The sequence below is a fragment of the Haliotis rubra genome, unplaced genomic scaffold (assembly GCF_003918875.1).
Source record: "Haliotis rubra isolate DU_JTF1 unplaced genomic scaffold, ASM391887v1 Scf371, whole genome shotgun sequence".
Lineage (NCBI taxonomy): Eukaryota > Metazoa > Mollusca > Gastropoda > Lepetellida > Haliotidae > Haliotis > Haliotis rubra.
This window is the reverse complement of record NW_025767048.1, coordinates 898,643-925,963: the sequence shown is the minus strand read 5'-3', so window position 1 is coordinate 925,963 and position 27,321 is coordinate 898,643. Positions and strand designations below refer to the sequence as shown.

Here is a 27,321-nt window from a genome sequence, read left to right as displayed (position 1 = left end):
GCAAATATATCTATCACGTGCATATCTGAAACCAATGTATGGTGCGCCGTAAGGGAAAACATAATTATACAAACAACGATGATTTAGATATGGATATATATGACTATATGGAGGGTATAAGTAATATGTCTTGCGATGCCGTTTTTCCATGTTGTATATGAAGTGTTGACTGGGGGTCTTGACTATTATAACCTTTATGAAACAACCTCTGAGTCATTGCTTCTTGATTTGTCTAGGCCAGCACATCAAATGTGAGTAATGGCTTCTTATTTAGTTTACGGCAGCACGTCAAATGTGAGTAATGGCTTCTTATTTTGTTTAGGACAACTCATCAAATGTGAGTAATGGCTACTTCTTTTTGTTAACGCCAGCACGTCAGATGTGATTAATGGATTGGGGAGGCGAACCTGGGACTAAAGTCGTGTCGTATAGTGACGTGCATGTCAAGCATAACTACTTATAAAAAGTATGTTTTTCAAGGCACATGTCATCCAAAAGGTATGAGCCGAAGATAGAAAATCAAGGTAACAACGCAGCACACCAATAATTCCTGTTCAATCAAAATAAATGCTATATTTGCTAAAATATACCATACATTTTATGTTTACGACTGTCAAATAAAATATATTTTCTTAATAGTTCTATCAATTATTTCATCAGCATTCAGACGATAGTCAGATATGAAATTTATCTGATTATAACATTCGTATCTGCCCACCATCTATGCCCCGCATACAACATTGACATTGTCAGGGGAGCAGATAGTAGGGTTGTCAATGCACACAGAGTTGAAAGGCGACCGTTTGAGAGCATGGATGAAGTCTTCCTTTTGCTTGTGAGTCCCGCTGAGACAGTCTCCAGGCGTCAACACCACATGGCCACCTGCATCTCCGACTGTGAAAAATAAGAAGCAATCATAATGCATGTATGAATAGAACACAATCTGCTAATATCATTAACGTGGCAGCAGCCCAGCGATTAAAGTGTTCGCTCGAAGACCCGGGTTCGAATCCCCATATGGGTGCAATGTGTGAAGCCCATTTCTGGTGACCCCCGCCATGATTCTGATGGAATATGGTTAAAACGGCGTAAAATCATACTACATATAAGGCGTATTGTGATTCTAATCCTGGACATATAACATTGTAAACTATATGGTAAGTCACTGTGGTAATTTAAAATATTCTTGTGTGTTTAATAAAATGTGACTGACGAGAATATACAATTCGTGTCACTCACCTTTGCATCGTAGTGGAAACAAATCTGGAGCCCAGTGTCCACTTGCGCCACACACTAGCCACTGTCTCGCGTCAAAACTGCGTGGGAGAGAGTAGTTCGCGTTGCATCCAACGAGACAGTACTGCCCATAGTCTGCTCTCCATCCGTTACACAGGACGTAACCGTCGCTCGGGGCAACGATGGGTGGACACGGTTTGGCTGTACCCGGAACATAAATACATACGTTGTATATGTATCCCATGAAAAGAAAAGATAAGAAAGATCGAAGACATTGAAATAATAATTACATTGATACAATTATCACTGTTGGCTGTCAGGACAGATCACTTAATATCAGACTATTGTTACTTTCTGTTGCAAGATCAGTGAATTAGTTTTACGCCGCTTTAAGCAATAGTCCAGTAATATCACGGCGGGGGACACCAGAAATGGGCTTCACATATTTTACCCATGTTGGGAATCGAACCCAGGTCTTCGGCGTGATACATCTATGACCAATTCAACAAGCGGCCTTACGTCTGACACTGATTGTAAAGCTGCAGTTCGTCTCAAGGCCGTTGCTGGGTTTCACTGCAGTGTAGAGGACGGTGAAGTCTCCCCAGGGGAAAGTAAAATTGTTGCTATCATAATCAGAGGACGTTTTCACGGGGTTGCCATGGGGATCAGAGAAGACAGGAACTGTCCATGTGTAGGTCATCTCACGAGATGAAGTAGTCAAACGGACACTAGAAGGACACTGGTCAACCACTGGAGCTTGCACATCTGAAACGAACATTAGCAATTATGCTAAAGGCAGTTTACCTGTGTTAACGAGTATGGTTTCAATGCTAATGCTTATGCAGTTTTTGTGGAATAGCAGTCTGTTTCTTAAACCTACTTACCCACATCACAGTTTTTCCCAGTCCAGCCGCTTCCACAGACACAGTCGTACCTGGCCAGACCATCCACACATGTGCCGCCATTCTGACACGGGCCGCTCCTACACGACTCGGCGACTGGAAACAGAACAGGGCATATGTGAGAGGTGCATTATATCAGATATGAAGAAATGCATACACTTCAGAAAATGCTGATAAAATGTCTCGACTACAGGAACATTACAATATCATGAAGGATAACAACACAATGCAAGTCAATGCACTTCAACGGCAGAGATTCCGGATTCCAACAAGTCCCAGCTAAACCAAGATCTTGTATGTATCCGGGTTTCAGGAATCGTAGTTTTGTTGAGTGCATGTCATCCATACCTACATGTAAAAGCTTCGACTCGTTAAGATTAGATTAGAACTGGTCTTCAGCAACCCGGGCCATGTTTGTCGTAAAAGGCGACTAACGAGATCGGGTGGTTGAAACATGTCATTGTATCCCAATTGTGTATAATGATGCTCATGCTATTGATCACTGGGTTGTCTGGTCCAGATTATTTACACACCGCCGTCATATAGCTTGAATATTGCTGAATGTGGCGTTAAACAACAAACCTTCATCACAGCTATAATTAAATGCAGCAATCATGATTATTTTCATTTATTACCCAAACGGGCGAGGAGACCCCGTGTAATATCTTTTTGATAGTTGCACAATGTGCAATTTATTGATTCTCGACGTTGTTTGGTCGATCGTATATTTGTACATTTTTATTGGATGCCGGAACTAATTTAATAATAATAATAATAATGTAATCACAGTGATTCGAGATTTTAAAATATCAACAAGAAACATACAGGTTTTCGATTTTGATGCTTATTTAATGCTTCATTTCATACGTCATTAACAATATGACGTCGTTTACTTAACAACGTGTTTTATAGTAAAAAAATGTCTAACCGTATTTTGTAAACAAACAAGGCTACCCAGTTAACTGCAATCAACGTCAATGACCTGGTCAAGGTGGACGTATTCATTGCTGGACGTGGAACGAGAATAATACATCCACTAAATTCCTTTCGCGTGTACATGTGAAAGAGACTAAACATGGTGAAATAGAACTTGCAAGGTGTACACTAAAAGTGTAGCCGGAAATGATATCGAACGATACTGCAAGATGATTTTTTATTCATTTATTAATTTCACGAGGGACATATTTCCTGTCATCACTGGTACCTCTTGGGTTATTCTCTAAATATAACACAGCTTAATGCTATACATACAGAGACATCTTGGTGTAGAACGACTCCAGCCTCCGTTAACCATGCAGGTCCTCTCGTAGGAACCGGTCAGGTTATAGTTGGTGTCACACGTGTAGGTGATGACGTCATTATACTGGAACCTTCCCCCCGTGAACGTTTCCGTATGGAATAGACACTGGTCTGGCGCAGGTCGTTACTAAAGAGAAAACGAGTCAAACATTACGCAGCACGAATGTAATTCTGTTATATTGCAGTTTTCGTACCTTTGTACTTTTGACAGATAGATAGATAGGCTTTGAGAAGAGCAGCAACTAGAAACATACGTAAACAGGATCGCTGACTTGATGCATTCCTATGGATTGTCTGACTCGATTAGTTACAGACTGTCGTCATAAAACTGGAATATTGCGGAATTAAACAACAAGCAAAACAAAACAAAACATAAGCTCGCTACCTGGTATAGGCGCCATTGTTCTTGAGGGTATGTGTTACATGTTTAGATGAGGTGATACTTACTGCTGTCACAGCATTCTCCATATCTTCCCAGAGGACAGGAGCATCCTTGCCCATTGTAGCGACCTGCATCACAGTGTTTGTTGCAGTCTCTTCTGTCCCAACCCCCATTTCCTCTGTCGCAGGATTCAAATGTCCCACATTCTGGTCTGGTGTCAACAAACACCCCTCCTCTCACGTATCTGTCTGCCATAACATCTACTGGAGCACTTCGACCAGGCCTGCCATGTCTCCCAGTAGCATCCACAACTGTCCCATGTGTCGGCTCTCTGGCATGTAGTGATAGGAATGACGGCGATCAAGATCAACCACAGCATGGTTACACCTGCAATGAACTCTTGGTTTGTGCAGACTGGTAGTGCTAACTCGTAAAATCAAAACACCAAGCTGATAAGAGTTGGCAAGCTTTCAAAGCTACACTGGGATATTACAGGCTGGTCCATTGTCCCTCTATGTGTATGTTACGATCAAGGACCCATAAGTACGTAAGACCAAAAGACTGACTTCACCTTTACAAAAGTCACAATGAAACATCTGTATGTCACTCGGATCTCAAATCTTTTTGCGGCCAAAGACCGTCATACGTTGTCATGAGATGTTTGATGAGGGTTACAGTCTTAAGGTCCCAATACAGCTATAAGGCCTTAATACTGATATAAGGCCTTAATACAGCTTTTCACGTTTTACACCGTTTCACACTCACTCACTTGTTCAATATATAGTAATATGTTCCCGTGAACACTTGATTTGGTTGTCCCTGCAGGGGTGCCACTATTTGATAGTAGTTCATGAATACATTCTTTGATATCGTTGGAATCAAACAATGATTTCGTGCTATTGTTTGAATTATAGAAGAGGTGTAATTCTACACAGCCATGCGAAGGCAGAATTTGCATTTGTGGAATAACCATTGAATTTGTGTTACTTTAGTTATGAATATATATAAACTGTACATTTACAGTCAAACCCAAATTAAATTAACATATTCATGTGTGTGTTGCAAGCTCTAATCTTCCGAATGGTGGCCGTTTCGAATGAACAGGATTCGGTATAACAAGGTTTCACACTTATAACTGTCTTTGAACGTAGGAACATAAGTGGTTGAGCCTTAACCCTTATTGGCGTTACATTATTTCATTGCTTAAAATACACACGGTGGGAGGAATGTGTTTAATTACGCCCGTGACTAAAATCTTTCATGTTAAAACTTCAGTGACTGCCAGATTTTGCTTGTACCTTATCACAGGTGTTTCCTAAACCGGTTATGCAAATCAGTGGGAGGTTACCTGTTAAAAGCTGGCAAGCAGTCAAATCTTACAGGTATACATTTGCGCTGTTCTCGCACGTACCACATATGGTCACCGAAGAACACGGTTAGTACATGTTGCTGCTAATATTTTCAAAGCAATGATATTTCATAAAATATGTGATCTAATTTGGATGAATTTCATGTTCATTTACATATATATGCGGGCAGGGCACGAGGCAATGTAATTGGTAGCTAAGTTTTAGAAGTTTATGTGTTTTTGAATGATTTTAGGGTTCGTACGTATGTCGATTGATATTTTGATGTATTATATGTACGATAATAAATATATGTTACTGTTATAGTGTAAACCGACGTTATAGTAAAATCCTACTCACTCGCTCACTCACTCGATCACTCAATCACATACTCACTCACTCACTATCTGATTTTTTCTGCTTACATGATCTTGCTGTTTGCAGGGCTGTCATGATAGGTACATCGCCCTCCCTGTCTGCCTCTATAGCGATCATCTTGATTCATACAAATATCACTCAGGTATGATACATTCCATCTTACCATTTGACCTCACGAAGGGAATATTTGAAATCATTACATAATAACACAGATGTGTAACATTAAACTGAAATTGGCACGTATATAAAAATATTGTTTTATATGCTGTATATTCTGAACCTGTTATTCAGATTACGATTCATAATCTCTTAAGCACCTAAACAGAGCAGTTATGATAGTCGATGAATGTAGATTAACCTTAATGAAACTTTTAAATACAAACGTTCATCTATTTATAGTCTAACCGGTCCCGCCTTTATGCGAAAATGGTCCCAGGATTTCACTAAAGAATTTGGTAAGCTAAATTTGACGTTTTTGTTTTCTTTTGATTACACAGGCTACATATATTGGATGCAGTTTGCCAGAGTCGTTTGATGGGTCTTGTGACAAGGATGTGTTTCCTAAAACCGACTCCGTTACCAAGAGTGTTCTTCCAGGAACCAAATGTAGATTTCCAGGAACCATGCGAGTCATGCTATGTAACGAAGATACCACGTGGACACACGGTGATTCATTTTCGTAACTGAACGTTAATAAGAAATACAAACTGACTAAATAGAATGTTGAGACAAAAAGAGTAATTATACATGTATTATCACACACAAATAATATGCCTGGTTGCCATATTGTTGAGTTTGCATGGTAATAATGACCGTGTGATACATTATTTCAGCACACGACGACCTGAAACACAATGCTATAACCAGACACAAACGTCAAATCCAGTATGTAGCGCCAATAATGGGGGCAGTAACTGGACTAATTACAGGAATAGCACAAGCCGTCTGCATGTTTGTTTGCGAAAGTAAGATCCTGATAATTATATTCTGAAGGTTTTGTTCGTTTTAATCTCAATATTTAGATATTGTGCCGATTTGTAAACGTATATACACTGTTTCTAGATCTCTGTAAAAGAATTGCATGTTTTGTGTCATTTAGTTAACATTATATGAACAGAATGTACCACTGTCCACATGCGGTCTTTCTCTATGTCAGTATTCTGACATACAGGGTTTTTAACGAAATCACAAGCCCCCAACTTAAAGAAAACAACAAACATGTCCATATTATCAGTTACGATGTTTCACGACAGAGAGCTCCCCGCCAAACACACCTCCAACGATCACGTGTCCACGAGTGAGTGATGTGACAGCAGAGACAGGTGCGACGACAGCACATGTGACTTGGTCTCCACCTACTGCTACAGATCCAGAAGATGGCAGCAAAGGGTAGGCAGAAGACGTGATAAACGATAGTCGTATTCAAAGTGCATAATAAAGTGCAAAGTTTATACAATAGATGACATTGGTGTAGATAAGGATATTGAGTCAAAAATCCTTTTGATTCCTTGAGGGACAATGTTCACAATTCACATCTGCAGTATTAAAATATGCTTCCAAATCCAACTTTATATATAAAAACTCTTAGAAAAAGGACTACCCACAATGACATAAAATACCTTGCCGTTTTTCCAATAAAATATTTCAGGTTTTGGCTGCTAAATAAAACATCTCAACCTCGGACATGATACTCAAACATTTAAAATTATAACATATTTCTTCATATTTGACTAAAAGACTGTTTGTAACCTCAAAATAAAGTAGGCATTGGAACAAAACATGACATTCACCCTCAACGCACTCATTACAATTAAAACACACACGTTGGTTCAGGGTCATGTTGGTGTATCGTTCTGTCTCAACACGTAGCGGGGCGACTCCAAAGCGGATCATTGCCAGTGCTCGGCGATACGACCAAGGGAGGTCACTCTGTAGATGCGGCTCAACTCCATAGGACTGTTACCATACAGTCGCAACTTTTCTTCCCGTCCTGACCGGTTACTGTTCTCCTGATTGACTGCAACACTCCACTCCTGTAAAAAGTTTTGCATCACTTTCTGTTCAAACTCTGATATTAAAAAGCGTATGTTAAACGTATTTCCAATTGGGATAAAATGTTCAAGATCTAAACTTCTAAATTTCCTGTGTACACGTTGATGCCAGTTCCGCTTACTAGGCACAGACTTAGAATGGGCCCATTTGAACACATTAGAAGATAATCTGTTCGGGTTCTGATCGCATGATCGCTTGTAAAATCGAGCAACACTCTTCCATCGCCGGACAACCGGTGGCACCCATCCCATATCACCTGATACAGCACTCTTCGGCGTAAACTTCCTCACGCCCATTAGTACGTCATAGTTCGGTTGTGAACAACGTTTATGGCTGGGATATGATAAGTTCCCCATATTGCAGCACCGTAGTCGATAGTAGCCCATACCATGGAGTCGTAAAGCATGGTGAAAGTCTTGTGCTGCATGCCTCCTAGGATTTTACACTTTGATATGAGGAGTCCTAATGCCCTGCTTGCTGCACCTACCACTGCATTTCCCATCCGGGTGTAGTTCATATGCTCTGTCAAGAGCAGGCCGAGGTAATTGTAGCTTTATACTATCTCTAAGATCTTGTCTCAACACTGAAATATCACATCTGTTCTTTCTACTGCTTGGCTTCTAAAATGTATGACCTTTGTGTTCTCTGGGTTGACAGACATCTTGTTTACCTGGCACCACTGACTGAGTCCCTCTAGAAGTGTATTCACGTCAACTTCGATCAAGGCCAGTAGAATGATATCATCGGCGTAGGCTAGGACGCTTATGCTCTTGTCGTCAACAGGTATGCCGATGTCAGAGGCGTTAGGGTTGATATCAGGTTGTTGATGTACAGGTTGAATAGTAGGAGTGAAAAAGCAGACATCTTTGACGTAGATCACTGTTGACCCGAAACCAGGGCGTACTTGACCCGCTTATCCGCACGTATGACTTTACATTATGGTAAAGCGAAACGGTGGCATTAGACATTTTCCCTTCAATTCCAATATTCTGCAACGTTTTCCATAGAATACTTCTATCTATACAGTCGTAAGTTTTCCTAAAGTCCACGAAAGCTGCGAATGTCTGTTGGCCAATACTTTTCCTGGTCTCTATAGCTGATACATGTTTTATGGTTGATCTTCCTCTTCTGAAGCCGTTCTGCTCATCATCTAGTATATCACGGTTTTCAACATGCCCAGAAAGCCCATTGTTTAAAATTCCACAGTATTGCTTGTAAGGCGAACGTGCTAGTGTTATTCCTCTGTATGACAAAGGGTCGCGAGGATCATCTGTATATGACTTTAGTATGGGGTTGAGAATTCCTTTCGATCATCCAGTTGGAACTTTCCTATTTCTAAACCACAGATTAAAGGAATTGTGTAGAAACGTGAGAGCTTCTTCATTCTTTAGCATTTCCACTTGTATGCCATCGTGCTTTACCTTTTTGGGCTTGGAGTAGAACATGGCGTATCTCCTGAAGTGTTATTGCGTTATTAAGGCGGGGGCTGACGTTTGTAACGACTGCCTTCCTCTCCATCGACTTTATTGTTAAGAAGGGTGGAGTATGCTGCAGTCCATGTGTCTAAACAACAGGCTTATTTCTGGATATCGATCCATCTTCAGTAACCACCTCCATAGGAATCTGTTTTCTTCTTGCACTTCCAACACCAGCCTTGCCGATCTTCTTCCAAAACTCACTTGATCTTGATTGACATATTTCTTCAACGTCTTGCAGGGTCTTTTCCCTATACATCCGCTTGGCTTGCTAAACGGCTTTGTCAAACACTGTCCGGGTGTGCACACACTCAGCCTTCAACTCCAGACGTGTCCGACCACGACTCCGACACCAACAGCACTCTGCCTTGCACATAGCATTCCATAGTGCCGTCATAGTCGTGCATTTCTTTTAAAAACATATCAAAATAGTTAAAGGCCTCATCTATATCACATTGCTACTGTTTGGATGTCTCAAGTTTAGAAATTATTTCCTGCAGACGGTTGTGAATATGCTGTCACATCCCTTTTGACACGGTTTAATGCAGAAGGCTGCAGTGCTGTGGAGTCTTTATATTCCCCGAAACGTTCTTTGTTGGACCAAATAGATAGGGCGTTCATGTCATTCACTCTCTGGATAGAGGGGTAAGGGATTGAAGCTGATTATGGGAATGGCCAGTCTGGCTGTTAAAGTATCAGGGTGAGCCTGTGCAGCTTGACTATAACAGGACCGCCCGTACCTCATCTGCTAAATTTGTATTTGAATCTGTAATATATAACTTAAACCCTCTTAACATTTCATAACTCAAAGAGTGCAACAGATAATGGGAAAAGATCCTGGAAGTGTGTTTGACGAAGGTACCCATTTCATACAATACAAGACCGTGGACAAAGGAGGGCTTTCTGCATCTTGTAGCATACAATTCACAGTAAAAGGTTTGCTCAAACTAAGGTCTAATTTACTGTAGATATTATGTCTTGGTTAAAGTAATTCTAACTGTTTGCATGATTAAACGTAGAATGTGTACACAAATCATTTCTAAACGAAATAAATAATTTTTAGGACAAGGATTTGGTCTTCTTCCGCTATACAGATTTTGATTTTTAATAATTCCCAGTTCTTTCTCCTTGACGTGTCATGGCTCACACAAAAAAACCATCTTTAATAAAGTGATTGTAATATATTATAAATCCAGTGCAACGATGCTCCCCGATCCACTGGCCGAGCACAGGGCGAGTGGAGTGCGACAAGAGAGAGATCTCTGGGTCAACCTGTAAGCTGTACTGCGATGAGGGATACGAGGCAGATAATGTGACTGAGTCAGTCTGTGACAAGGAGAAATGGAGTGCTACTTTCGAGTGTACAGGTTAGCTGTAAACCCCAAACATGTGAAAGCTATCTAACATAACGATTCGGCAGTTTCTCACATGCACGATTAATTGATAAATCAAACGAGACTTACCTGTAAGGTGAACTTTGATTGTAGTTCTACCGAGTTATAGTTCAGGAACGGAGGAGTCATCTGCCCACCCGGTATTATGTACCCTCCCATTTTGGATTGAGTATGTTGTGGTGGATATGTGTCCATTCACAGCTTTAAAAAATGAAGATTAAGCACGCGATAGTTTCAACAAACTAAGAAAATAACGAACTAGATGAACCAGGTTCTGAGTTCATCTACCGCTTTATATGAAGAAAGGTGAACAGCGTCTGCTCACCTCGAAAAAGAATGAAAAAGATTAAGCACGCGGTCTCTTCTCACGTGACTCCATAGTGATTTCATACCTATGACGAGGTAGAATTAAACACGACCGGAAAGCTTTATTAAGTTAGGTTCTCTAGTTCTTTGTGCTGGTTCAAGCTGATTGGGCCATATTATGGCTATGTCTTTCGTGTTCAACTGAAGTAAGAGAAAGATCGAAGGAATTGTACCCCAAATTGGTGGCTATTTTCAGCTGTTTTCACTTTGAGGTTTATGGATATGAAAGGTTAGAGGCAAATTGTACAAAGCAGGATACGTATATGTAAGTAAAATGTACTAGTATTTTACAGAAAAGGAGTGTCCGACAATACCAAATGTGACGAACGGAAATGTCTATTGCATGGGGAATCCGCCAACATTCAAGACTTTGTGTACACTATCTTGCAAAAGGGGTTTCTCAATTGAAGGACCATCAATGGTCATTTGCAACAAGAAGGGAGAGTTCTCACTACCTGGAAAATGCATAGGTATGCACAATACCCACAGGTTAGGTCGATTCAGACGCTTATATTATATTAGTAACATCGTATCGTTTCCATGAAACTGCATTGGTACTCAGCTCAAGGAATGTATAACTCGATAAATATTCGTTAGCCCTCATTAAATGAACAATATTACAAAGTATTATAATACTACGCATATAATGAACTGACCACGTGTTGTATGGTTTAATCAACATGCATATAAAGAACTACGGCTATAACTAACTGAAATTAGTGGTTTCTTAGATTTCCTTTTAAGCGTATGTATCGTTTACTGTACTTCATCAAACTCCCACCAATGTGTGTACATTAGTGCAACAAATTAAGTTACTATCTGATGTGTTTAGATACAAAACCACCAGAGTTTGTTGATGGTTGTCCCCTTGACGTTGAAAAGTATGCTGAGAAAAAAGGTGGTGCAAGGATGGTTCATTGGGCAGACCCAGCAACCAAGGACAACTCTGGAGTAGCCCCAACAGTGAAGAGCACTCCGTCTTCCGGGTCTGTCTTCTCTCCTGGTCGAACTCCTGTCCGTGTTGTTGCTACTGATCAAGACGGAAACACAGCATCTTGCAGCTTCACAGTTAAAATCCAAAGTGAGTGCATACCTGATAAACGAAATGATAGTTCATTCTTAGGAACATGGATTAAGACATAATTGCTTTTCCCACAAGGATCTAATTTGATTATTCAAAGAGGGGTTTCATTCTTGGTCATATTTCGATCTAACGTGTTGATGTTTCAGCATGTGTTTGGAAATGTGAAATTTTTTTGAAAATGTTTTTTTACATTTATCATAAAGTCATTTATCATTTACCCCTACTAGTTTATTCTAGTAGTTTGAGTGAGTGAGTGAATAAAAAATGTCACATCATCACTATCTTTGCCGTATCATGACGTGAAATATTATACGCCAATAACAAATGTAGGAAACGGTGTAAAATCATAGATTATCACAGAGCATGTAAATGCTTAACTGCCAATCAACAACACAATGTAATTTGAAATACCCAAAGAAATTATTGTGAATTTTTCATTATACTTCAGGTCTTGTTTGTGACGACCCCAAATTAGACAAGTCTGGAAGAGATCTTCTGTTGTACTCATGTTCTGATGGCATGACCTATGGAGACACCTGCACAATGTCCTGCAAGTCTGGCTACCCATTGGAGGGTTCAAGCAGGATTTTGTGCGATGAAAGACCTGGTTCTGAACGCCCCCAAGAGTTCACTGGACATGGCCAGCTGATACTATTGAACCCTACTGTAAAAGTGAGTAATAGAGGTATTTGTTGTAATTATACTGTTAGCCGGTAAACCCTTGTGTTATACCTCACAATGATTGTCCATGGCGATTGTCTGATATACAATGGTTTGGAAATGAAGGTCGAGGTATTTTGTTGTTTACTAGGTCCAAACATTTTGGGTACCCGATGAAATGGGTATATGTGAATACAATCTAATCAGACTGATGGTGATGACATTTCATCTTCAAGACAATGGAGTTATTATAGCGGGGCTTTAAAATAATCTAACATTACGAATTCCTTCAAATGTCATTTTGATAAAATACAATTTTTGACTAAAGATGATCGAGAACTCACCATATACCACGTATCCAATACAGCAGTCCTGTCTCATGGGACAGGGATAAACTGATGTTGATCAAGGCTTTAAATCGCCATGTTCCAAGTCTTCTGACTCCTGAACAGAAACGATCCAAGTTCATCATCTCTAATAAGAATGGGTGCTGCTCTGAAGCAGACATAGTTGATTTAGTTGAAGTATTAGTAACCATTTGTAATGATTCTTGGGTTCACCACTGTCAGACAAAGAGTAGAAAAAAGCGGTGGTTTAAATGACTTTACAACACATGGAAATATGACTTGGAAATTTCTGTTTTATGTTGTACGAAATTGACTCTCTAAATCTGGAAGTCATGCCACGCTAGACAAAAATTGGGATCAAAGCTGAAAATAGGTAGATATTGTTGAGGTCAACCAGTTAATTATGGAAATAAGTTCCCAGCTGCTTCAGTATCTTGAAATTGTTAGACCTGCATCTGGTTTTCAATTGTTTGTTGAATTAGTCCCTTCACTGCTTGTTTTCCGTCAGTCAACAACTGCCCGGACCTCAGGCAACCTTTGAATGGCGCCCTAGCATGTGATCGATGGAATCATGGGAAGATGTGCCAGATGCAGTGTAATGAGAAGTTCGATGTGCCGAGAAAAGTGCCCGCCCAGTATGTTTGTGGAGAATCAGACGGAACTTGGCGCCCCAGTGACGACATTCAGGACTGTACTGGTATGTTAACATGTGCTTCATCGTGTTATCTTGCTGAGAGTAAAGATTAGAATATATATAACTAATATCCTTTGCATCTGGTTCAAAGGGAATTTCTGCATCTGGTTCAAAGGGATTTTTCCAACTTTTTAATTCTTCAATTAATCATTGAATTCATGATTGACGTAGGAATGAGTGACGTGAGATTACAGAAAAACTCCAAAAACTATCATGGTCTTGGGGCATTAGATCCGGTATGAAGTGTCGACAGCAGAGTGAAATAAAACAATTTAATTGTTCCGATATATTAAGTAATTCATGGATAAATACCTGATAAGACCATGTATGATTTCATTAGTGAAGCGACGCCCTGGATCCATGATGATGCCATCCGAGCTGTATTACTACAGTGGTAACTGTCCTGATGCCACAGCAAACCAACAGATTAGGGAGAACTTCATCAAGATGCTCAAGGCCAATCCTTTGTTCAAGGAAGAATGTGGTGGAACTGTCCCAGACTGCAGGGCCGAGTTCGTCAGCGTGAAATGCGGTAAAACATCTCGCCGTAAACGTGCCGCCAAAGTCAACGTCAGAGTTGAATTTAACGTCATATTGCCATACAGAGAGAACGGGCAAAACTCCAGCGTTACCGTCAAGTCATGCGAAGCTTCATTCGACAGAATCAAGGCTGCAATAGATAATGCTGTTCAGTCTAAAAGCCTCGATGTTGGAGTTCCAGGGCTAGAACTGCAGGATGATTCCTTTGCTCCTGGCATTCCAAATTTTCTCTGTGGGAAGGGCATGATAGCAAATTATCGCACTGCTTCGTGTGGTAAGTGTTTAGTGTTTTATTGTGCAATATTGGAATACTGATTGAAATTCCAGTTCCAACTAGTTTCTAGATTTGCAGAATAGGCTTTCATGAAGGCAATTTTCCGTCTTGTAGTCAGTCCACTGATGTTTGAAAAAACGTTTTGATAAGAACATGCTACTCAAGTGCAGAACAGTTAAATTATATTTTTTCACATTTCATCAACACATGTACTCCTAAAACATTATGCATAGAAATAATGATCAAAGAATGATGAATTTTGTAACCATAAAATATATACTTAGGAACAAAACTAAGGGAAGTGATTGAGGCTATCGTTGAGGTATACAATTACAATACTGTGAACACAACATCAACTAACAATATAATTTCACGTGATGCGTGAACAGTACATGATGCACGTGCACACAGATACCAAAGTGGTAAGTTCAAAATCACCGATGCACTTTAGCAAAGCACACGCTTCAAAAGCCCTCCGAGACAGTATCTCAAAGAAAGGTGTGACACTAACCAGCTTACCACAGGCGGCATAGTCTGAAATGCAAGACGACAGGTCGTCACCGGTGAGGCACTATGGACAGTAGGCTGTCTGTCCTGATTGGTCCACTGACATGCCCGCATTAGATCATCTGCAGACGTTTTTTAGGCGGAGACAATAAGTCAGAGAGCCTGCAGCCTCCAACGTGTCCCTTCTTGAAAGAGTTCTTTAGCCGGAATGGAGAGGAATATCAAGCGGAACCATACGCATGTTAATCAACAATACGGCATGAACGTGATGCGCATGTTTTGCCCAACATGGTAAACACACCAGATAGTGATATTAAAGCCTTAAATACATATTACAGCTGTTTATCGTCATTACATTTTCATTTCCTCGAATCTGAATGTGATTACAATTTCAAACAGCCGGTTGTCCATCTGGAACGATGTTCAACGAAACTTCCAACGATTGCACTGATTGTCCCTTAGGATCATACCAAGATAGTGGGTTTGCTTCAACATGTTTGAGGTGCCCAGATGGCTTTTCCACGAGGTCCACAGGAAGCAGAAAGAAGGAAGACTGTTTAGGTTGGTTGACATGTTAATGTATATGTAATCCAATAGGCTGACAACTGACTTTCTTCATATTACACATGTTGGTGCTAACATTTGCTTCACGCATTTCGCTGTAACAATTACATGGCAGATAAATGCAACATTGCAGATTGCGCTAACACCTTGTGTCATCACACCAATGCAGTCCGAACAAATTATCATATTAACTACATGATTACTAATGAAAGATTTTGCTCCTGTTGCAAGGTGTTTTTCATAGATCACTCATATCAGTAATTATAGGAACAGGTAATTGAGAAGGAATAATATGGAATATATATATTGTATGAACGTTTCTGAGATTCTGTTTGTTCTGAATTGAATACGTCAGTGTTTACAGGAACTGAGACTTGGCATGTCTTTGAAGTGTGTATTTGTTCTGCAGCTATGTGTCAAGCAGGGCAGTCTTCTCGGTCCGGTCTTTTACCATGCAACCCCTGTCCTGTTGGGACCTATCAAGACATTCGTGGTATGACATTATGTAAATCGTGTCCAGTGGGCCAGTCAACACTGAATCAGGGTACAAACAGCATCACAAATTGTGTAGGCAAGTACATTTCTAGACATACAATCATATGAGTTGGTTGGGTTGATCTTCTCTTTGAAGAGACAACTAACGGTTGGTAAGATGGAGAAACATTTCCCATAGAAAAAATGTGAGATGATGAGACTTAACGAACCGTTAAACAAAAACATTTCAGTTACATGACATAACGTATTCAGGAAGGTAACCAGAACTGATGCATGTCTTGGGTGTTTACTGACAAACCATGAGTAAACAACCAGAAGAATCTGTGTTTCAAATTTACAATAAACGGATTGAAACAGAACAGCGAATTGCAGCGCCTGTGATGTAATGGCTACCATGACCTTTTGAATATTAGGGTACACGTGCTGTTATGACTACATCCTATTTCTTTTACAGATTTCGATATCTCTGTCAACAAATCTACGTTAGGCGATTTTGGAACAATTAAGGGTGATTTCACGTCCCTATCGGTGTATTTCTGGATAAAGATACATGGAAATGGTAGCTCGAAGGTGAAGATTTCCGACGGGCATGGTGGTGAAAGCTTCAATGTCAACATTGCGGATACAATTACGGTTGGAATAGGAAGGTAAGATGTCAACAGGTGAGATTTAATCTCATGACAACAGTTCAGTAAACTTGAATATTGTGGTATCGCTTAGAAAACAAGTTTAGTTGTCATTGCATGGCCCTTTATAAAAAAGAGGGTTAGGAGAGGCTGGCGTTTTTCGAATATGCAGTCAGCGTAGTCTCTCACTTTCGTTCATTATAATATGATGATGATTTGTTGTTCAACGCTGCAATCAGTAATATTCCACTCTGTCTGTAAAGAGTCGTGTCTGATTTGATACACGAGCATCAATATCTGTTGGTGGGATAGATACGATGACCACTCTATCCCCTTTGGTTGCCTCTTACGACAATCACGGGTTGCTAAAGATCTAAACCTGGATCTCTACTGTCCATATGTTCTTGAGACACAAGCTCAAAGGTCAAGCAAATCTACCAAACTGTGCATTACATGGACGTGGCGTTCAGTTCCACGGCACAGAAATTCTGTTCAAATAACCCAATATTGGCATGTTTCAGTGACTCAGTCGATTCAGGTCTGTCTGTGAGGAAAAATGACTGGATGCACATTATAACAACAGCTGACACAAGCACGAAAACGGTCACTGTTTTTACTGACGGCAAACAGGCGTTCTCGAAAGTTCTTTCCAGCATTGCTTCACCAATGGTCTTAAACGGAAGTACTGTCTCATTGACCTCCGACACAAAAGGTCAGATTGCAACAGTGTTTATACTATTCTGCACTACATGTTTACTTTCGTTTTTCTTTTAAAGACATTATTCCGAAGTCGCGAAAAACGACAAAATTGCTTACTTAGCATACATATTCATTTTAAGGTTGTTATGCTACACACGTTTATTGAGGGCAAATTAAATTTCTGAACATACTGGTCGCTTGTTTGAACCTTATCGTCATCATTTGCCTCTTCCAGACATTTGCCTCTTAAACAACATATAACCGATATAATTATTATTTCTATAGTGCAATGACGCTCACATCTTACTAATATTCTTTTGCACATTTGTTTACATTTAGTTACCATCAGTAGCCTCAACATTGTTGGACGGATTTTGACCGGAGGTGAGGTGGGGGAGGTCAGTTCCGGGTGTGGCGTTCATGTACGCGACTCTTCCATGGAGGCCAACGCCGAGGGATTAATTGTACCCAGCACTTGTGATTGTAAGAGAACAATTGCAAATTATTGCATATGATGTCCCATTTTTGATACCCTCAACTCCCAACTGATTGAAAAAACACACAGTTGCAATGGCAGTTTAAAATGATTTTGATTTTGAGTCCTTCCAAACGCCTTGCAAAAAATATTCCAACTATTCCGTGCTCGTTCGCCTGGGAAATACATCAGTCTGATACACAAGAGTATGACACAAAATCCTAATATCAATCAAAGTGAAGATTGTGATGAGTAATCTTTCTTTTTGCAGCTATTAATGAATGTCTGTCGAGTCCTTGTGGCAACCACACCTGTGTGAACGAGGTGGGCAGGTACAGGTGTGACTGTGCACATGGGTACTCTGGACGACAGTGTGAGGTAGCTCCTGACCACTGTCGACATCACAGCTGTCAACACGGGGCCAGGTGTGTCAACAACTACTCCAAATACACATGCGTCTGCGGACAGGGGTACCGGGGACAACTATGTGAAGAGGTTATAGGTGGGGAGATATGTTCTCACCACAAAAACTGAAAAGAGTTACTATTATTATTTTCATAAATGTTTTTCACAACATTTTAATAGCCTATTCATATGTTCTTTCCGGATAATTATTACTCTTCAGTACTTTTTGCAATGCAATCTTTCTTAGAACCTTTCTTGGACACGTTCTACGTTTTCATGTAATTTCAAATATAACAATCCACCAAATTAATAGTTGCTTAGTAAATAGGTGTTAATATGTGATATAATATGTGTGACGTGAAGTCAATTTTCACTGAAACCAGTTTATGAGTTATATAATGTATAAACCTGCAGTCTGTTTCTGTTTTAAGTTAACGGTGGGTGGAGTTTATGGTCCGACTGGGGTGAATGTAGCGTGACCTGTGGGGGAGGAGTGATGACCCGGAACCGGAAGTGTAACAGTCCCTCACCTGACCCAGATGGAAGACCGTGTGCAGGAAGTGACACCTTGTCCGAAAATTGTAATGCACATGAGTGTCCAGGTAAAAAGTGACTATAAACGTTCAATCGGCCACAGGTATTTTCAAAATACTTCCATACAGAGTTTAAACTTGCTTCTCTGAACTCTCGCCCATTCAAGGAACCATCCTACAACCCATTCAACATAGTTCAGAATTCAATACTGCATACTGTTTATAAAAGTGTTCTTAAAATATCATCTGAAGCAGTTTAGAATTGTAAACATGTTTATCCAAACACTCTTGGTCAGGATATTTATATTTTTTAATAACCATTTAATAGTTCAAACTTTGACCGACATAACGAGACTAAAATGGCCGGGCTTCTTACACTGACCACGGATAATATTCTACACATTCTTGCTCTAGGTCTGCGCCATTAACACAATTCAAACATCAAATTGCAAATAGCAAACAAGATCCTTATCACTGATACCCTGGTACAGGTTGCAATGCCGTTTCAGCTTGTAGTCACCTGCCGAGGTCATACGGTGTCCAGACTCACTGCAACACGACTGCCGACCTGATCCAGTGTTCCATCTCGTGTCGGGATGATCTGATGTTCATCAAGCCGGTGCTGCCGCTGTACGAGTGTGGAAGGGAGACCAACTATATGTGGACCCACCAAACAGAGGACAACCCCCATGCAAGGCTGCCAGCCTGCTCTGGTGTGTAGCTCATAAGGACTTAATCGATAGTTATCTGTGTCGGTGAAGGTGTCTGTGTCGGTTGTCAAGTCTTCAACGAAATTGTTGTCGAGGAGCCGTCGTTGGAGACTAAAGTTCATATAAATTCACGTGGATTCATAAAGATAGTAAACAAGTCATCGACATTTACCTTAATATTCTATTAGTAGTCATCCTTAACATTTACTTTAACCTATTACTTTAAAAATTACTTTTAAAAGTATTTGTTTCATTTTTATGCTTAATCACACGACTTACATGATTCTAAAACTGGAAAAAAATATAATATATTTTTACTGTATCCGATTATTTGTCGAAGCAAACGTAATACTGGAATATTATAGTTGAAATTACGAAAGATACCTCAATCTATGTGCATGTTGTGTTAAATATCAAATATAATGTAGTGTTAAATATCAGGGATCTAAATAACGTGAATCACATACCTACGTGACATCTTGTAATGTTCGGGGGACGGTGGGGTAGCTTAGTGGTCAAATCGTTCGCTTGTTGGGACCCGGGTTCGATTCCCCATATGAGTACAATGTGTGAAGCCCATCTCTGGTGTCCCCCGCCGTGATAGTGCTGGAACATTGCTAAAAGTCGCATAAAACAAAACTCACTCACTCACTGTTATGTTCGGTTTAGCTGTATCAAGTGCCCGTGGCTTCACCATCCAACACCAGATGGAGTACCCATCTCTAGCCTGTGACAGCAGTGAACAAACCAAGTCCTCTCTGACAACACAGCTCCTTGCCAAGACAAACACTCTGAATTGCACGAAGGACAACTCATGCCAGATTCGGGTGGAATTCTGTCCCGGCACCACCAGAAGAAAGCGTTCCACTGGTGCCCCTGTGGCCATTGTGATGACGTCAAACACCGACAGTCTTAATCCCATGAACATATCGCTCGTATTCAGAGATAAATCGCGTAAGTAAATAATCCGACTTTTGTCACTTTCAGTTGCAAATGTAATATGTATAATAGGAAATTAGTGGCCTTCAAGGATGTTTTCCCTTTATCAAATATTTGCATCTTATTTCATCTAACTCTTCATATGTCCGAAAGAAAAAGAATGAATCATAGAATCCTTTGTGCAAACAATCAGCAGAAAGGTAAGTAGTATGCAAACTGTTTAAGATCAGCAAGTTAATATAATCCACACGAAGAATCCCTGAAATAACGTCACGTGCTGTGTAATATTTCTTGATATAATCCAGATGCCAGTGTCTATGTAATGGCATCGGTATGGACAATCGACTCCCAGGCATGCCAGTATCATATCATTGTCGATCAAACCCCATATTAGCCCGATCTATTGTGGTTCCATCCAAAACCTGCATTAACCTTTCCCCTCCTGACATGTTGATGTGTCCATCTTGTCCAAGTCTCTTCAACTCATCAGTGGATTGTCTGGTGCACTCGATTATTTACAGACCGCCGCCATGTAGCTGGAACATTGCTGAGTGTGGCGTAAAACTAAACTCACTCACTCTTTAACGCTATAGGTTCCGGGCAGCTGAAGACATACTTCACTGATGTGTCCACGTTCGAGATATCCGCCCAGCAGCTGGTCAACAACAGCAATACGATATTCACAGTGACCCTGGGAGGCAGGACGTACACGGTGGATCCCAACAGTGGAACCACGGATGTGCACATCAACTGCCCACCTGGAACTGTGCCTACAGAAGCTGCTGGGCTTTGTGGTAGGACGAGACTTGATTGAAGAGTAGGCGTCGATGTACACTTCCGGTGTCTTTTAGTCGAAATCTACCACACGGCCTTTGCATGTATACTCATATAATTCTCAGTCAGAATCAGTCATCACTGACATATTGTCCATTGGCACAGGGGAAAATTATTACAACGCATAGACAGAGTACATAACAAAAAGTAGTCTGACACTCTTCAGAAGTTAATTAGCACAATAGCAACAACAGTTATTTCTCTATATTATGTTGTTACTTGAGCTAACATATACTTACGACCTGAGGGCAAATCAAGTAGAATGCTCTGATTTATGCTGCAGTATTCTAGTAATGAGTAGTTGTATACATATTGTACTGTATAGGTGAATGTCCTGCTGGGACGAGAGAGGACAACAGCGTGTGTGTCCTGTGCGGGAAAGGTTCCTACCAAGACCGTCCTGCCAGCGTCGCATGTACCCTATGTCCGTCAGGAACGACAACTCCAGGTTTAGGAGCAACATCTGCAAGTGATTGCAGTACAGGTATGTGTAAAAAACATATGTTTATGAAAGGGGTATTGGTCGAGTTAGTGAGTGAGTTTAGTTTTACGCCGCTTTTAGCAATACTCCAGCAATATCACGGCGGGGGACACCAGAAATTGGCTTAACACATTGTACCCACGTGGGGAATCGAACCCGGGTCTTCGGCGTGACGAGCGAACGCTTTAACCAGTAGGCTACCCCACCGTCCCGTATGTTCAAGGCTCCTTTGTAGGATCCTTCGGTTGGAATCCCGTATTTGGTCAGACAGTGAGTATGTAGCTGTATTCTGTGTACTTACATGTATTTGCGTTCTGTGTATGTACTTGTATCTGTGTTCGTGACATCTATGACCTACGTCAATATCATATAACTTAAAGACTGTTCAACTCTCACTTACTAACTCCAGGCAAGAAACGTAAGTTCTGTGAGACAGGCTTTTCATTATATCAGATGGTTGATGAACATTACAAGACAAGATTTCAAAGGAAATTACAAAGGATTCATGGATTCGACAGACATGGAGCAGACAAAGTGGAACACTTTTTATGGATAGACAACTTCTTTGTTGCAGTAGTAGTTGCTACTACTGAAACAAAGAAGTTGTCTATCCACAAAAAGTGTTCCACTTCATCGGGGCGGTGGGGTAGCCTAGTGGTTAAAGCGTTGGCTCGTCACGCCGAAGACCAGGGTTCGATTCCACACATGGGCACAATGTGTTAAGCCCATTTCTGGTGTCCCCCGCCGTGATATTGCTGGAATATTGCTAAAAGCGGCGTAAAACTAAACTCAGTCAGTCAGTCAGTTCCACTTCATCATACTAGCTTCTAAAAGCCACTTAAGGGAGTTATGGAGCAGACAGTTGTAAAAATCTGCCATACTGATGGAATATGCAGTACATGAATTTAGGCAGCAAGAGGGTTGACGACTTTCCTCTCAGATAATATTAATGTTAACGCTACTAAAAAGAAACATATACCCAATTTAGTTCACTGTACGTTTATTTCTTTAAGATGGTGGCCATTCTCCTCCTGATTCTGCTGCAGATGGTAAGCCCGAGAAATAGCTCATCTTTCTCCAAGTACTGATGAAAGTCCGAGAGAATAAAATCTCATTCAGTGGTCTATCTGTCAGTTGATATAATTTAAGTGTAACCAGCATGTAGTAAGAAATACCGGAATATACTTTACTTGGTTTACAGATTCCCCAAACACTGCACTGGTTATAGTGCTTCCTACACTGTCTGCTCTGGTGTTGATCATCGTGGTGATTGTGGTGCCTTTCAAAGTTAAAGGGTAATCAATTACTAGCAAATCTTCGATATGTGTGTACTATGTTGACAAACAAGTCGGGTAATTAAGAACTTCATTAGCATCAGGCTAAATGTCTTGCCGTCATGACCAAAGCTGTTATCATCCTTTAGCAGGCTGATAAGGTAAGAAAGACATCTGTGGCATGAATCCACGCCCACAGCCATTTGAAGCTCTGAGAACGATATCACCGAAAGGTCTAAACGTTTTCGCTTGGGTAGGAAAATCTGGATGTTGATGTTACGTTTGGTTGCAACAGAGTATAACATATGGGCATCAGATACTAGTATGACATGTTGGCATTAGATGCTAGTACTATACAAGCGGACTACACGTGAGTATGCTTGTATTGTATAAGGGATTGAAATAGCTTGAACCACATCTCATGTGATCATATGATCTTATTCGGACAGCACCAAGGTGAAGAGAAGCGGCAGCGCTCTTTGGCCCAAGAAATACAAGGCAGACTGTTCTCCTAGTCCTCCACCATACACTCCCGGGAACATACTTGACGACACATGCAACATAGGTGCTCCTGTAAGTAGACACCCCAGTGTGGGGCTGGGTTGGGGTAGTTGGTGAGTGAGGTAGGGGGTGAGGAGGTAGATTCTCACGTAGACTAACGCTTAGTCTTTGAAATACAGTATATATACTAGGCACATAAAGAAACTGTGCATGCAAAAATTTAAAATCTAAATTTATCAAACCTGTGTAGACACATAAGGATTTAAACTCAGAGATTAGTGACATGTATCCAACATGTCCACGTTCCGTGACGTCAGTGGGTTCGTCCTTGAGACGTGCAATACGTTGTTGCACGTGCATTCCGGGAAAGATAAACAGAGCAAATGAATGCCACACAATATTGTCACTTTGGAAAGCTCAACCCCTGCCCTTGCGATCGTTCAAAAAATTAAACGGCTATTGAAACGCATAGCATGCCAAGGCTCACGTCTGCACAACGTCATGAGGCCATCGGGATGGTCCGTGGGGGGATGTCTCAACGACAAGTGGCTGCACATTTCCACTGCCACCGGAACACCATTTCTGCACTGGTGAGACCCTACCAGAACACAAATGACGTCATCCATCGGCCACGTTCTGGACGTCCACGTGTAACAGCGCCAAGACAGGACAGATGGATAAGGGTGACCCATCTTCGCCACAGGTTTCAGACTGCAGTGATGACTGCTCGAACCATCCCAGGACTTCGCCGTATCCACCCCAACACAGTTCGACAACGTTTACGTCATCATGGGATCAGACCACGACGTCCCGCCATACGGCCTATCCTGACACAACGTCATCGACAAGCTCGCCGAATGTGGTGCCCAGAAATCATGTCCGCAGACCCTTGTTTTGGTGGAGAAATGTTGTTTTAACAGATGAGTCCAGGTTTAACATTTCCCATAGTGATGGACGTCAACGTGCCTGTAGACGCGTGGGAGAACGTTATGCACAGGCCTGTGTCTTGGAGAGGAATCGCTTTGGTGGTGGTTCCGTGATGATTTGGGGTGGAATAACAGCACGCCAAAGAACTCCTTTGGTGATTGTTCAGGGCAACTTAACTGGTGTGGGCTACAGGGATCAGATTCTTCGACCTGTGGCAATTCCTTTTCTGCAACGTCATGGCCCTGGGTTAACATTCCAACAGGACAATGCCCGCCCTCATACGGCAAGGGTTGCTATGGATTTCTTGCAACACCACAACGTTGACTTACTGCCTTGGCCTGCACATTCACCGGATCTCTCCCTGATAGAGCATGTTTGGGACGAGATGGATCGACGTCTACGCCGTCTTCCTCATCCGCCAGATAACGTCCTTGACCTTGCAACAGAACTTGAGAGAATCTGGCGTGACATCCCACAAGCCTTTCTTGCACGTTTGATAGGCTCTATGCGTCGTCGATGCACTGCTGTTCTCAATGCCGATGGTGGACATACCCGTTATTTAGCTTGTGACATGGTCGTTTGACCCCTGTCCCGCTTGTGGACTCGTGACGTCATTGTGATTGACTTTTCAATTGAAATTCTCCCGACTTGTTATGGTCCCATGATTCCTCCATTAAAGTTTATATGTACCTTTGACATTGTTATCGTACCTATCAACTGGGATAATATTTTGACAATGCACAGTTTCTTAATGTGGCTAGTTTATATTACTTTGGTAGAAACAAAAAAAACATTTTATATGGAAAAGGCGCCCCAGTCAATATTGAGATGATTCTGAAACCAGACTTGCTTCATTTTGGGTTTAAGCATTGCAGAAAAGCCCGGGTTCAAGAGAAAATGATGTGGTTGAGTGACTGTGAGACCGATTAATACTTAATAAGCAGCAATTCCATTATTTCAGTGTATTGAGAAACCGCAAATATGCCAAACGCCAACTATATCGCGACTATTAACTTCATTGGATTGTTTGTGTCGATTTGTATAATTTTTGTTCAATAATTTATCCTTCGGGTTGTGAACATTACGCACATGGAATAGAATTATGTAGGCATTCTTTGCGGCGTATTCGTTCAGCCAATTTCATGATTATTATTATAGGATATTTATATAACGCACATATCCACGCCACTAGTGCATGCTCAAGGCGCTTGTTTTTTTCCTTCGATCATTGGATGTCAATCTCAACGGCACATCGTATTATCAGTCTCAACCGCCTGGGTATTATACAACTCTTGCAGCCATTAGGTGCACCGAGTTATTGTGGCTTTCCCATCCCAACGTGGTACCCATTCACATCTGGGTGGACTGGGACACATAGTCACAGTACTTTGTCCAAGTTTACTGCACGTTGTTGTACCAGCAATGATGTGTTTGCACGTATTCATGTGGCCACCATCTGGTCATATACCAACAGATTCGTGGGTTCTATTAAGTGAACGGGGTTGTGAACTGTACACTAGGGCTTGTGACAACACTGAGAGAGTCTGCACACAAAGTTGACTCCAAGGTTTTCACACCCGGTAACAGGTGGACTCGATCCCGGCACCTCAAGCTTGCTGTAGATAGATAAGGGTAGGTATGTTCCTTGAAAAAAGTTGACGTAACTTTGACAAATTCGGCCAGGATCATAATTCATTACATGAATTAATAAAACTAGAGTTAAGTAGGGCCACGTACGTGCTGAAACTTGAAACAACTGAAACTTCATCTCAGTTAAGCGGCTAACAGATCGAGTATTGGGGTCGCGCGCTAATCTGATGTACGGTTATCCGATGTTTTCATAGCAATTCGCGGCACTTCTAGCACAACTTTGTTTTCGCTTTACCGGGAATATGGAATATTGAAATTTCGCTTTCCCGGGCCGACACCCCTGGGACAGCTCGCCCACCATGGTAGGGAAAGTATGAATGTAACTACAGATAGTGGGTCAGATTATATAACATTACCCCGTTGATACTTTTTGGTGATGAATATATAACCTAACCTTCTGAAACCTATGTACATAATGAAATTATGTAAATGATGTCGAATTCAAATGGCTTCAGTGGTATCCCCTTCAAACGGCCCAGTCACCGCCGGACTCAAGCATGTCTCCTGTGAAGATTCCCCCACAGTCGGATGTGACAACTGAGTAGGTCCCACACAGAGAGGTGATTTCACAATTAACTAGTGTTGTAACCGTCATAATGTACAGAAGTGTGTATGTCTGTAGATATAGATGTAAACAAATTATTTGGGTGCAGTTAATCTGGTTAGTGACATATCACGAATCTGTTTAAGTTACAATGTGTTCTTTTGTCTCTGTGTGTTTCTCTCTATATATACTATTTTGTTTTCATGGACGTGTAATGCAGTGTATAATATTGTTGTAAGTTATTATGATGATCCAAGTGAGGTAGCACATATAGATGTGTAGGTTTGGGTGAGTGAGTGTTTATATAAAATGCTAGTTTTAGTCCGTTATTGCACATCAGTCGATTAAGGGTGTTAGATAAACTGTGATCATAACTTGTTTCATTGTTTTGTTGTGTGTCGGTTTTTAATAATTAGCTGTTAGTGTCAAATTGACTGGGAGAAGAAAGTACGATCGGACAGCAGAACAGAACAGAACTTTCATTACGTTCAGACAGGATACTCGGCCTATGATTTTACGCCGCATTTAGCAATATTCCAGCAAAATCACGAAGGGGGACACTAGAAATGGGCTTCACACATTGTGCCCATGTGAGGAATCGAACCCTGGTCTTCAACTTGACGAGCGGACACTTTAACAATTAAGCTACCCCACCGCCCCACTCGGCATGTATACAAATATACAGTTAACTGTACATAGGATGGCGGGATGGTCGACATGGAAGATTG

The 27,321-nt window shown here is 41.1% G+C and overlaps 2 protein-coding genes across 3 annotated transcripts in view; one reads left to right on the top strand and one right to left on the bottom strand.

The window, feature by feature from the left end:
• Positions 1 to 547: 547 nt before the first annotated feature.
• Positions 548 to 27,321, bottom strand: part of LOC124285983 (neurogenic locus notch homolog protein 1-like) — a 44,846-nt gene continuing 18,072 nt past the window's right edge. The window contains exons 1-6 of one of the 2 annotated variants that reach the window (XM_046722295.1): positions 3,885 to 4,273; positions 3,390 to 3,564; positions 2,121 to 2,234; positions 1,756 to 2,001; positions 1,240 to 1,437; positions 548 to 894 (exon numbers count right to left, since the gene is read on the bottom strand). In XM_046722295.1, the coding sequence (XP_046578251.1) occupies positions 722 to 894; positions 1,240 to 1,437; positions 1,756 to 2,001; positions 2,121 to 2,234; positions 3,390 to 3,432 (774 nt within the window). In that variant the 5' untranslated portion in view covers positions 3,433 to 3,564; positions 3,885 to 4,273 and the 3' untranslated portion in view covers positions 548 to 721. Of the gene's footprint in view, positions 895 to 1,239; positions 1,438 to 1,755; positions 2,002 to 2,120; positions 2,235 to 3,389; positions 3,565 to 3,884; positions 4,274 to 27,321 lie in introns of those variants that run through there. The other variant, XM_046722294.1, reaches the window with a different exon arrangement.
• On the top strand, positions 5,247 to 26,971 carry LOC124285952. The gene is made up of 27 exons (XM_046722240.1): positions 5,247 to 5,254; positions 5,610 to 5,685; positions 6,041 to 6,209; positions 6,377 to 6,508; positions 6,797 to 6,932; positions 9,882 to 10,006; positions 10,267 to 10,437; positions 11,124 to 11,300; positions 11,663 to 11,911; positions 12,363 to 12,599; positions 13,430 to 13,618; positions 13,956 to 14,429; positions 15,336 to 15,497; positions 15,910 to 16,071; positions 16,450 to 16,642; positions 17,143 to 17,333; positions 17,660 to 17,803; positions 18,067 to 18,297; positions 18,632 to 18,802; positions 19,243 to 19,446; positions 20,113 to 20,397; positions 20,976 to 21,176; positions 21,542 to 21,700; positions 22,711 to 22,746; positions 22,899 to 22,992; positions 23,421 to 23,544; positions 26,505 to 26,971. The coding sequence occupies exons 2-27, from the start codon at positions 5,617 to 5,619 to the stop codon at positions 26,592 to 26,594; spliced, it is 4,575 nt and encodes a 1,524-aa protein (XP_046578196.1). The 5' UTR covers positions 5,247 to 5,254; positions 5,610 to 5,616; the 3' UTR covers positions 26,595 to 26,971.